This window comes from Rhinolophus ferrumequinum, chromosome 8, assembly GCF_004115265.2.
Source record: "Rhinolophus ferrumequinum isolate MPI-CBG mRhiFer1 chromosome 8, mRhiFer1_v1.p, whole genome shotgun sequence".
Classification (NCBI taxonomy): Eukaryota; Metazoa; Chordata; class Mammalia; order Chiroptera; family Rhinolophidae; genus Rhinolophus; species Rhinolophus ferrumequinum.
Window position 1 is genome coordinate 9,770,044 of NC_046291.1, and position 12,788 is coordinate 9,782,831.

The 12,788-nt window shown below is 39.0% G+C and overlaps 1 protein-coding gene across 11 annotated transcripts in view; it reads right to left on the reverse strand.

The window, feature by feature from the left end:
* The window catches only part of AGFG1 (ArfGAP with FG repeats 1), a 71,153-nt gene extending 58,997 nt beyond the window's left edge, over positions 1 to 12,156 (reverse strand). For 3 of the 11 annotated variants that reach the window (XM_033112203.1, XM_033112193.1, XM_033112194.1), the window contains exon 1: positions 11,912 to 12,147. In XM_033112203.1, the coding sequence (XP_032968094.1) occupies positions 11,912 to 12,078 (167 nt within the window). In that variant the 5' untranslated portion in view covers positions 12,079 to 12,147. Of the gene's footprint in view, positions 1 to 11,911 lie in introns of all 11 variants that reach the window. The other 8 variants (XM_033112202.1, XM_033112197.1, XM_033112195.1 and 5 more) reach the window with 5 other exon arrangements.
* Between the last annotated feature and the right edge of the window lie 632 nt (positions 12,157 to 12,788).

The following is a 12,788-nucleotide window of genomic DNA, read 5'->3' on the forward strand; positions in this document are numbered from 1 at the left end:
CAGTCATTATTATTCATTTAAAGCATGACACTTTGTTTTCCAACTCATCTTTAATATGGGAACTAGACTAAATTCACCATTTTCAGGGAAGCTGATTAAATGTATGATATGTATTTACACCCTACCTAGCTCCAAAACAACTGAAAGAATTAAGTTACTGTTCTCTCAAATTCCTCTGTCTCTCCCTCTCAGCTACTCCATCTCTCCTTGTTCCCTAACACCTCCTCCTTGTTCCAGCCAATCCTTTACCTTTCCACCTCCCCTACAGTAAAATAATTACTTTCTAATGAGAATATATCAAACACAGTTACCGGGTGTATGGTTTGGATAGAAATTTTGGAGCAACAAATCATACCCCTAAACTTCTCAAATCATTACATGAGGAAATCCCTGGTTCTTTTTAAATTATATTACACAAACGTGATCTCATGAAAGCAGTACAATGTATTACTTATTCAGTCATACATCTCGAATTCCTACCATATCACAGGGTCCATTTATGCATCAAGAACATATTCATTACTTAAATAAGTGAACAAAATTTTGAACTTATGAAACAAACACAACCAGAATGTGCTCATAACCAAACTATGAAAGGACATTTTTTTCCCCACTTATCAAGAACACTTACTACAGGATTTCTTTAAATGAGCTTTCTCAGTACACTTAAAGTAGGATTTGATTTACAAAACAAGTAGACACAATTCTACAAGACCACGTTAATTACGTAAATTGAGGAAGTATTACATTTGCTCATGTTGATCTCTGTATATTCCATTTATTCAAGCAGATTAACTACATTCTTAATGCACAGATGTACAAGGATTTTTCTCTTCTTTTAGCCTCCAAAAGCTTTCTACGTGGATATTATGTGCTTATAAAATAATTTGGTAAAAAAAAGTTAAACACTGACTTTTTCAGTCTCTAGCAAGAATGCAGACTGATGGGTCTGCAATGAAAGTGAGCAGTCTTCACACACTGATAACAGGATAAATTTACCAATGTATCAAGAACCCCATTCACGCCTTTTGACCCAGTAATACTCTTTTAGGAATCTCTTCTAAAGAAGGAATCGGAAACATAGCAAACTAACTATGTACAAAATGCTCATCATAACAGGAAAACATTCGAAACACTTCGATATCAAAGGGGCAATGGTTAAATAAATGACAATAAAACTGCATAATATTATGCACACTTATGCTTAAATTTTAATTTAAGAATTACCTAACATTATCAGAACTATATAAAAAATATCTGTAAAGAAAGAAAATAGGGAAGGAAAAAGGAATTCTCCTTTCTAAGTCTTTCTCTCAGTTTTTCTTTAAAAGGCCTGGAAAACCTTTTCTCCCAAATATACCTACCACGTTACCCCGAAAATAAGACCTACCCCAAAAATAAGACCTAGCACGATTTTTCAGGATGACATCCCCTGAACATAAGCCCTAATGTGTCTTTTGGAGCAAAAATTAATATAAGGCCTAGTCTTATTTTCAGGGAAACATATACCAGCATCAACACTTCATCTTCATTTCTCTAATTCAAGGTGTCTCCACTTTGGCACTATTAACATTTTGGGCCAGACAATTCTTTACTGGGGGGAAAGGAGGCTGCCCTATGCATTGTAAGATGGAGAGTGACATCCATGGCCTCTGCACATTGAATGCCAGCAGCACCCCCAATCCAGTAGAGGCAATCAAAAATGTTTTCCAGATACTGCCAAATCTCCCCCCAGGGCGAGGGGGTGGTAAAAATCCCTCTAGTTGAGAATCACTGTTCTAAATACCTCAAATATGTTAATTATCAAGCAAAAAAAGTTAGTGGAATTCCTTTGGCTCTCTATTGAGATGTAATAACTTCCACCTAGTTCAACCTTATATAAAACATTGTACACATTCACTCCGTACACAACAAAAACTTAAATTATCCCATAATTTACTATTTCCATAATAACAGAAAATAGAAATGAATACTTTTCTATGAAATGATAATATGCAAGTTTAAAATCTGTATAGAATATGTAAGTAAATTAAAATAGACTAAGGTGTAGCCACAAAAAATAACCAAGAATGAACTATATGATGTCAAGTATGCTTATAAAATTTGGTAAGCAAAATATAAGTTGATACAGCAAAAGGAAATTAATATTATAAAATATCTAGACTGGCAGTTTGCATATTTAATCCTTATATCCCCATGGGAAAAAATGCAAATCCTCTCAAGAGAAATAAACACATTTCCGATCTATGCTACCATGATTTGGAAATATTAAACTCAATAAAATATTAAGTTGCAATAGAAATCATCACACAACAAAATCCACTGAGCCTGAGTCAGTAGAAATAACAGATTTATACCACCTCTCCCCAAGACTTTTAATATTGGGATTATAAAATAAAAAATGTAAAATAAACAGTATACAGGAAACATTAAAATAAATAAGATGAAGTAAAATACACAGAGATATCTAATTATCAGAATAACTAGGCAAATTTAAAAGTCAGAACTCTTAGAAATGAAAAATTATAAATGTAGAAATTAAAAATGCAACAAATCAGTTAAAGAGCAGATTAGACACAGCAAAGAAGAAACCAAGAGGGTAACGCAGGCTGTAAGGGGCAGAAAAGACAAACGTTTGGGGGGGAAGGAAAAAAAAGAGGACATTAGGAGGTATAACATATATCTAACCAACAACCTTGCTTTAGAGAGAACTGAAAGAATAAAGGAAGTGACCGTTGAAGAGACAAGAGCGGAGATTTTTCAGATCCAATGAAAGGCATGCATCTACAGACAGAAGCGTAACATCAAAATCAGAATAAAATCCACAGTTGGAAACATTTTGGTGAAACTTCAAACACAAAGAGAACATCTTAAAAGCAATCAGAGAGAAAAGACAAAGGAATAATAATTGGATTAAAAGCAGACTTGTCAATAGAAACCAGAAGGGAAAAAAAAGAAAAACTAGAAAAAATAAAAAATAAATAAACAAACAGAAGAAAAAGAAAAGAAGGATCCAAGAAAATAGAAACCAGAAGACAACGGAATATTATCTTTAAGCAGTAAGAAAAAATAACAGATGTGAACCCAACAAAACTATGTTTGAAGTGTAAGATCAAAATATTGGTATTTTCAGATAAATAAAAACCAAGAGTTTACCCCAGGAGATCTTCACTCAAGAAACATACATTGTAGATACTTTAAGAAGGAAAAAAAATGACCCCACGAAAGTTGTAAGACACAAAGGGGTGAACAAAGAAACTGGTAAACACTTAGGCAAATCTAAACAAACATTATCTGATTAAAACATATCCAATTTATGGGGGGGAGGGGGTACCATTTCATCAGCAATAGCACTTAAGTGAGGGTACTTTGTATTTTTAAACACCTTGCATCATTAGGGGAAGGTTAAAATACTGATCAACTCTAGAATGCTAGTATGGAGAATAACATTTCAATGGTGACCATAAACACACACACACACACACACACACACACACACACAACAAACAAACATGGAATTTACAGCTTCCCACCCAGCATAAAAGGAAAATCAAATCAAAACAAAAAATAAACACACCCTTGCCTTATGACAAGTAAACCTACTTGTAGGTATTTATCCAGGTGAAATAAAAACTATATTCACCCCCAAATCTGTACATAAATATTTGTAGATTTATTCATATGCATCAAAAACTGGAAACAACCCACTCGTCCCTCAAATGGGAAATGCATAAATACGCAAGCAATGGAATACTACTCAGCAAAAAGGAGAAACAAAAATGACTGATACACATAACGACTAACTTGGATTAATCTTAAAGGTACTGTGCTGAGTAAAGGGGGCACTCGTTTTTCTCATTAGCTGAACAGGTTCACCTAGCGGGTTTGATCATTTAAATAAACAAAATTTTAACTGATCAAACTGAATTTTTATTTATCCAGTTATTTCTAAGGTGTGTTCCTGAAAGCTGGTGCCACTTCCCTCTTTTGCTAAGCCCAGTGTAGCTGCCCTGTGAATTCAGTGTTTATAAAACACTTTACTGTAATGACATTAGTCATAACTATTGGATAAAAGTTTGGGGCAGATTTATACCACACATTTTTACAGTGCCAACAGTAAAGTACCACCCGTTCCAGATTCTAAAAAACACATTTTAAATCTCCAGGTTACTGCAAAAATTTTTTTAAATAATGACTCATTTAGTAACAGTAGTATTGATATTTTGAAAGCATGTTTGCCAGCTAATTGGTTTCAAGAAGTTCCAAAGTCACCTACTGGTGGAGCCCAATATGTTTCTGCAGCATAATTTAGTCATATGCAGATCCCCAGGAGTGCTCGTTTTAACGACCACCACCCAGGTATGACTGCAACCAGATGGTGTGACTCACTCCATATGTCCACCAGTACGCTGCTCTTAACTATGCCTCAATCTTGCTAATCGCCATTTGCTCAACTCAAATGACAATATGTGCTGGATGATTAAGAAAGCTTATTTAGTTTTATTAATTGTTTTTCTCCTGCTGGGGGAGAAGTTGGTTAAAACATTGTAATAGGCTATGGCAATTTTATGTGGTTGCTATTGTTGGCATAAAGTAATAAAGTTAATTTGACATTAAGATCTATTCCAATCCTATTAAGTAAAGATATTCCATATAATGTTTCATATTATAAAAATTATACATTTAAAATCTACAACAGATGGAAGATGGCTTTAACAGGTTATCAAGATTCTATCAAGATTCTACAGACTGTTGATGCCCAGCACTGTATGTATCGGATAGTCCAAAATATTACCCAGAACCCAACTTTAAAACACTGAAAATACACACACACCCCCATAGGGTAAACCACAATTATTATTTGGGGATTTTTTTGAAAGTCAAAAATATTACACTGTAAGATCCTTATAACACACTTAGGGCAAGCATCTAAAAAAATACTTAAGTAACAATTTAAACGAATTAAGATATTCTAGTTAAAAGTGGACAAAACCCAAGAGTGACTTCACTCTCTAAACCCCACTGAAATGACAGCAGAGGAATAAAAAGACAGCAGAGGAATAAAAAGCAGAGGACTAAAACTTAACTGACATATAGGTTGTTTTCTTTAACTGATGAAAAAAGCATTCCTAAAAAACTTGAGTAATTTTTACATTTCAAAAATATCAAGTTTCTTTACGAAACACTAGCAATCTTTTTATATAAGTACCCTGTTTCCCCGAACATAAGACCTTGCTGGACAATCAGCTGTAATGCATCTTTTGGAGCAAAAATTTATATAAGACCCGTTATTGTATTATATTATATTTTATTATATTATATTCGGTCTTATATTAAGACCCATTAATATAAGGTCTTATATTAAGATTATTTTACTATAAGTAAAATAGTAAAAATAAGACCGGGTCTTATATTAATTTTTGCTCCAAAAGACACATTACAGCTGATTGTCCAGCTAGGTCTTATCACAGAGACAGAGGGACAGAGAACGAGGGAAGAGCCCAAGAGCACACACACTATGGTTCTCTAAGAAAACTAAGATGATTAGACGTGAATACACCAGCAGTAACTGACTTTACAGAGTTGAGAAAGCCAAAGTGGAAGCTCCCACAGAGGTGGGGGAAGACAACTACCACAGAACCCTGGAAAGATTACCAAAGGAATCAGAAGGGGGGACAACTTACATAGGGTCAAAAATAGCCTGTTTCCCAACAGCCACAAAACTACCCCTATCTACCAGGCCAGAGGCAGAAAATCTGAAGGAAATTTAATCTGCAGAGATTACACCAAGCAGACTCTGGACTCAGGTATATCTTAATAAAAATATTAAGGTAAATACCGAGGAGGGAACAGCCAAGAGTCCAAAGGAGGACTGTTATTAGGTACCATACTAAAAACTGGGGGCTTGTCTGGCACTCCACATGCTGAACGCTAATTCTATGCCCCCAGTCCACCGCCTCAACATGGCTCCTGGAAGAGTGGCAGCCAGGCATTTTCCCCAACAAGAAAATCGGAGAAAATATCTGAACTAAAAAAAGCATGAGTTTCCAAACCAACGAGTCCCAAAAATGTCTAAACATTGAACGAAAGATCTATATCAAAATACTTCAATAGAAAATTCAAAACAGTGGGACTAAAAAAAGAGGATCATACATACTCCCAAAGGGGGGGATGGGACACAAAAAATCCAGTGGTAAGAATAGCCAGACAGCTATACTGCAGGTTTGAAGACAACTAAGCAATGCCTTAAACATTCCAAGGGTAGAATATTTCACCTTTGTGAGCACAGACGAACTATTAAGTTAAAAAGGGAGGCAGAATAAGACATTCTCAGCCACGGAGCTGAGACCAAAATGATCAAAAATGATCTCCCATTAACCTTTCATCAGAAGGCTAATGGAGATGTGGGGATCAGGGAAGAGAGGGTGGCACACAGGTGAGGCGTGTTACGACGGCGACAGAAGAAAAGTCCCAGGATGACAGCTGCACAGCAGGACTAGAGCATTTCCACACCAGAGGATGACAGAAGTACCCAGAAAAAATTTGGGAGGGGGGGAAGTACCTAATGTGTCTGATCATATCGAAAGAAGTTTTATACCTCAGACAGATCATTTATCTGGGAATATACTAATGCTATACGAGTATACATGGAAAACAAAGCAAATGAAGAAAACTAGACAATTATAAATTTCAGGAAGAAGAAGGTTGTACAAAAAGAAAAATATCTGTAGTAATAATATACTACCTACTTAACACAGCTGAGAATAATCTGTACACAGTTGCAATAAGACAAATACTGGATAGAGATTTAATCAGAAACTGGGATATAATTATACTAACGGTAGAAGCAAAGTATAGTGGAATAAGGTGTTAAGCGGGTCTAATCCTTACCTTCCTCCTTGTACAGTAGTCAGTAAAAGCTAAAACTGAAAAAATAAAAAAAAGCTACATTTTGAGTACGTTACTTAGAAATATTAAGATAAACACAGAAGGAGGAAACAGACAGGAGTCCAAAGCCACTGTCTATGGCGATCAGAAATGGAGAAGCAGATGACTGGTTTTGCTCGCCATAAGCCTTTCCCTTTTTAAATTATGTGCATGTATTCTTTTGATAAAAATTAAAATTGAAATAAAAATTAAACAAAAAAGAATGAAATAAAAACGGCTCTTGTCAAAATTAAACTTAACTGACATATAGGTTGTTTTCTTTAACTGATGAAAAAAGCATTCCTAAAAAACTTGAGTAATTTTTACATTTCAAAAATACAAAGTTTCTTTACGAAACACTAGTAATCTTTTTATGTAAGTATTCTGTTTCCCCGAAAATAAGACCTTGCTGGACAATCAGCTCTAATGCGTCTTTTGGAGCAAAAATTAATATAAGACCCGGTATTTTATTTTATTATATTATATTATATTTGGTCTTATATTAAGACCCGGTCTTATTTTTACTATAAGTAAAAATTTTTACTTATAGTAAAAATAAGACCGGGTCTTATATTAATTTTTACTCCAAAAGACGCATTAGAGCTGATTGTCCGGCTAGGTCTTATTTTTGAGTAAACACAGTATGTACCTACTGAATACAACTGTTCCAAGTTAGTGTTCCAATTTAGAGCCACCAAAATTTATTAATAGATAAAAGTTTGAAGAGAGAAATAAGGAAGTTTTCATATCTTTCCACATTGTTAGTTGTACTGATTTTCATTCTTCCCCCATCAAAGAGCTTGCAACAATGTATCAAATAGTTTTCCCACTGACAGTAAACTGAAATTGTACTACGTTGTCAAAATATCTCCCTGAATGTAGAGTACTAAAAAAGGTGGGAAAAGATGTAAGGTCCTAAATACTATATAAGCAGAGCTCCTAAAGGGTATTTAATTGCAATCCACTCTAATGCTAATAATTGTATAAAGACAATTAAATGACTCTTCATCTGTCCAACTTTAATTTAAAAAAGTTAAAATTCTCGCAATATTCATCATAAGTCAAAATGCACACAAAATTAATAAAGTATAATTTATCCAGCTACATTTATCCACTTGTGAAATTCCAAGTTCAAATACTTGTCCAGATAAAATAGCTGGTATTAAGAGAAAAAAAGTGTTTCTCAAATGTTACTTTTTTATTTTATCCAGACCCTCTCTGAAAAATTTATGAATCCTTTTTAAGGATAGAACAATTCTTATATTATTGACTGATTAAATTAATGTTACTCTACACAAAACAAATAATTTGTTCTAAAACTAGTCTTTAATTCAACTAAAACATCTTTAACAGGAAGGCAATATTTTATTATTGGCTGCAACAGAGTGTCAATTCATAATTTTAAGGATTTCTGTAGACAGAACCTGAAAGAAAGTGACAAATCAGTCTGTTACATCACCCCCTTTCACGCTCAATAATGAAGTTTAACTACATCTAAATCTAAAGTCTATTTTAAAGTTTCACAATTTGAATTGTTATATATCCTGAATGAACATCATATAGGACAGCCCTCTGGGAAAAAAAGATTAACTCTGAGTCTAGTAATATTAACACTTATTTAAACAAAGATTGTTACATGATGAAAGGTACATGACTATCGTAAAAGTTAGAATTCTGATAGTAGACACCGTTTACTGTGTACCAGCATTTTCTAGGCACACCAGGGTTCCAAGTGGCAGCTAGCATGCCTCATTTAATATACATATATTCACTGCTCAGTGAACTGTAACATTTAATCTTCATAACAATCTTAAGCTATACATTATCATCTTATCACAAATAAAGAAACTGAGGCTGAGAGGATGCATCCAGGCCAACCTGCACATTGCGGCCTGGCTTCATACCTTGCCCTAAGTCCCAAAGCTAGTGGCAATGTCAAAATCTGACTTCAAAATTTATACTCTTTCAATTATACCACGTCATCTAAATAATAAATATATAATTATTAGTAGACGCGATGGTTGTTATTCTTAAGGTCTTTTCCTGCACTACTGCTTTTCAAAGAAAAGAAACCCTTAAGAGCTACTTATTGTCCCTTCAATATTTCTGCGGCAGACATTTGATCCAGCATCCATTCCTTCCTTCCCAAGAATCACAGATTTCTGATTTAGGAACTCTGTTTGGGGATCCTTGCTGTTCCAATGAAGCCAGTGTAGAACGTGTGACCAATAAAGGCACTGGTTCAAGGTAGCCCTATGACCTATGCAAACCCGGAGTGAACTGCACAATTTCTGGAAAAGTTGCAACAGTACATAGCTACAGGAGCTGGAGGCAGCCATCTCTGAATGAGGGAAATCTAGGCAACATCATTCAGCCATTGGATAAAGTCTTACTTAAAATTAAAACCAAATGATAAATTCCCTTCATATTTTAAAACCAACTTGAGTCAGGTTTTGAGTTACATCTAAAACAATCAAAATGGAGATAAATGGTGCTTCTCATTTTTATGTCTTTCACATATTGTTCTCTACTCCATGGGACATCCTCTCCCCGTTATGACTCTCATCTACTGGGCATCCATTATGTACCAGCCACTGCATGAGCCGTTAAACACACATTATCTCAAATACTGAAAACTAATCTACATCCGAAATCTACAAGGTAAACCTTATCCTCACCACTTCATAGATAAGAAAACTCAAGTTCAAAGAGACTGAGTGGCATTCTCAATACCACATAACTAACCAGGATTCAAAACCAGGTTTACCTAGCTCATAAATACTTGTTCTTTCAAATACACGAACCCGCCTGCCACATGGATCTTGTCTTTAGTGGTCTTTGCTCAGGCATCAAATCCTCTGTGAAACTTTCCCTGTCATTTACATATTTCATTCAGAGAAAGGAAATGTTACAATGTACTAAGTTTATATTCTTAGAATGCAAGCTCCTCAAGGATAGGAGACTCCAAGTAACACCAGTGCCTCCCATGGTGTATGACACAGGCTAAGTGAGCAATGAGTATTTGTGGAATCACCACCCCACAGAGATATGAAGCCCTACTTATTATATATTAAATCCCATTAAAGTAAACGATTGTCATCATACTGAAGTATACTTTAATATAGAATGTTTCTGAGATGTGTAATCTAGAAGAAATTTGTAAATATTTCTTGATAATTATGCATTTTCTGCAATAAACTAAATGTTGCCCTGCTATACTTACAAAGGGCTACACCGAAATGTCAGAAATCCAGAACAGTAAATATATACATACATTTTTCAAATCAAATACTATAAAAGGACCTTGTGTTTCATAAAAGCAGGACATACGTATGCACATAATAAAAGTCAAATATACTTAAAACGAATGGAACTATTGGCTTCATTTTAGAACCAAAGTTGTCCAATATTTGTAAATGAAAAGCATGAACCAGACAACCTCCAAGATTCTGAGGCAATTCAATAATATCATTAATTGTCAACTCCTCAGGGTACTTCTCTGACTACACAATCTGAAAGCAACTCTCAGACAAGGTCTCTCCTATCATACTACTTAGTGCATACTTACCTCTGACATTTTTCTCATTTAATTACTTACGCATTATCATCTCCTCCCCTAGCACATAAGCACCAAGTAAACAAGGATTTTGTTGCACTTATCAGAACACCCCAAGCCTTCACACAGAACCTACTGAGCACCCAATAAATACTTGACGAAATAATAGTCATGGAAGACTAACAATCCCTCTTTGCCCAACTTTTAAAAAAAGAAGTAAATCGTACACTAAGTCCTGCATTTTGAGGTGTACATGAAGTGTGAGTTTTCTCATATATCATGTACTTTGTCTCAATATTAATCTTACAAAGTTTTTTTCAATTTGGGCAGGGGGTAACCACATTACTTTATTTGAAGGAAGGGTACAAATGAAAAAACTTCAGATGGTTTGGAACAACAAAGCTTTTAAAAATATTTAGTAACTACCACTTCGTTGATAACTTCCTTTGAATCTGTGATAATTAGTGCGTAAAAGCAACTTATCATCGGTTCCAAACTCATCTGCAAACCTTCCAAAAGGAATTTCACAGCAACAAACATCTTATCAAAATAAAGCTTAATGAAGCAAAGGGCAAATACAAACCATCCTAGTAATTCAAGACGTTTCTGAAACAACGGCTGTCTCTCCATTTCTATACAGTCAGGATACTTGGGTATTGATAGAGAAATCTTACAGATACCACCCCCATATTTAGAACAACACAGCTCCTCGTCAACACTTTATTTGCATTAAAACTTTCCCCAAACTCCTCAAGACTCTCTTTGGGCCAAAAAGAGACCCTCAACCTCACATCTGCTTCTCTCCCTCCCTCTTCCGAAAATAATCCTTTAACTTTTCCCCCTGGGATTCACATCTCTGCCATCACGGCGGTGTAACCCCGCCACGATTTCCAAGTGCCTGCTTTCTCCTACGACCTAGGTACTCTGGACCCGAGGGGGGAGAGCCCAGGCTTTGTGTCGTCCCGGCCCCCTCCCACTCCAGCTTCCCCCAGCCCACGCCACGGGCGCCCGGCAGGTGCCGCTGAGAGGCGGGGCGCACAAAGGACCCACGGTCCTCCCCAGCCTCCTCCAGTCTTTCCCCGACCGCTCCATCGGGTCCGCGCCCCGGAGAGCGGAGGCCCGAGGGAGGCGGCGCCGGACTCCCCGGGGACCGGAGATGCTAGCCCCGGGCGCCCCCTCCGGACCCCAACCCCGCCCACGCCCCACCCACGAAGGCTGCCCACCGCCTGGACCCCCGCCCGGCGAAAGCGAAAGCGCATCCCCAGCCCCGCGGCCGGGGCCGAGCGCATCCCAGCCGCCGGCCTCGGCCGCCCCGCACGCGAGCCTGCGCCCCAACTGCCGCCCCCGGCCCAGGCAGGGGCCCCGCCGGCCGCCCACTCCCCCACTCCCGGGGCAGGGCCCCACGCCCGCCCCGCGGCCCCCACTCACAGGCTGCCGGAGCAGGAGGTACAGACGAAGGAGCCGACCGTCATGTTCACGTAGGTGGGGCCGCGCTGGTCGCAGTCGAAGCACTTTCGGTTGTGCGGGAGGCCGGTCATGTCCCGCAGCATCTTCAGGTGCTTCTCCTCCTGCTTCCGCTTCGCGCTGGCCGCCATGGCCGCGGCGCCGAGGGAGGAGGCCGGCAGGGCCGGGAGCCGGGCGGCGCTGCGCCGGGGGCCCGCGGTCCCACGGGCCGCCCTGGCCGCGGCCGCCGCCCTCCGTCAGCGCGCGCCGCCCGCGCCGGACCTGGCCGCCGCCGCTCGACTCGACTGGGCTGGGCGCGGCGCGGGCGCTGCGGAGCGCGGGCTGACGGGCTACACCACCGGCCCGGCTGGGACAACCGCCGCCGCTGCCGCCGCCACCTTCCCGACTTCTCCAGAGGGGAAAAGACGAGGAAGGGGGACGGCAAGAGGAGGCCCGCCCCGAGCGGCCGGAGGCCAAGAGCCGGCCGGCGCCCCCTACTGGCCAGGAGGAGTCACTGCGGTCCCGCTGAGGCCCGGGTTCCAGCTGGGGCAAGTAGGGAAGACACAAAGGGGATGATAATGGTAGACAATACTTGTTTCAGCTCTTAAATGTACTAAGCGCATGACATGGGTTACCTTCCTCCCCTGCTTATAACTCTCCAAGGGCTGCCCATTGCTTTGGGGATAATTCCAGGTTCCTCACCGTGCCCTAAACAGCGCCCCTTCAGCTAGCCCAGCCTACCACACTTCATCCTGGTTTACACAACCACCCTGGCTTTCTCTTTGCACTGGACCTCACCAAGCTCTCTTCCCACGCAGGACGCTTGCCCTTGCTCTTCTGTCTGTATCAGGGGTTCTCAACC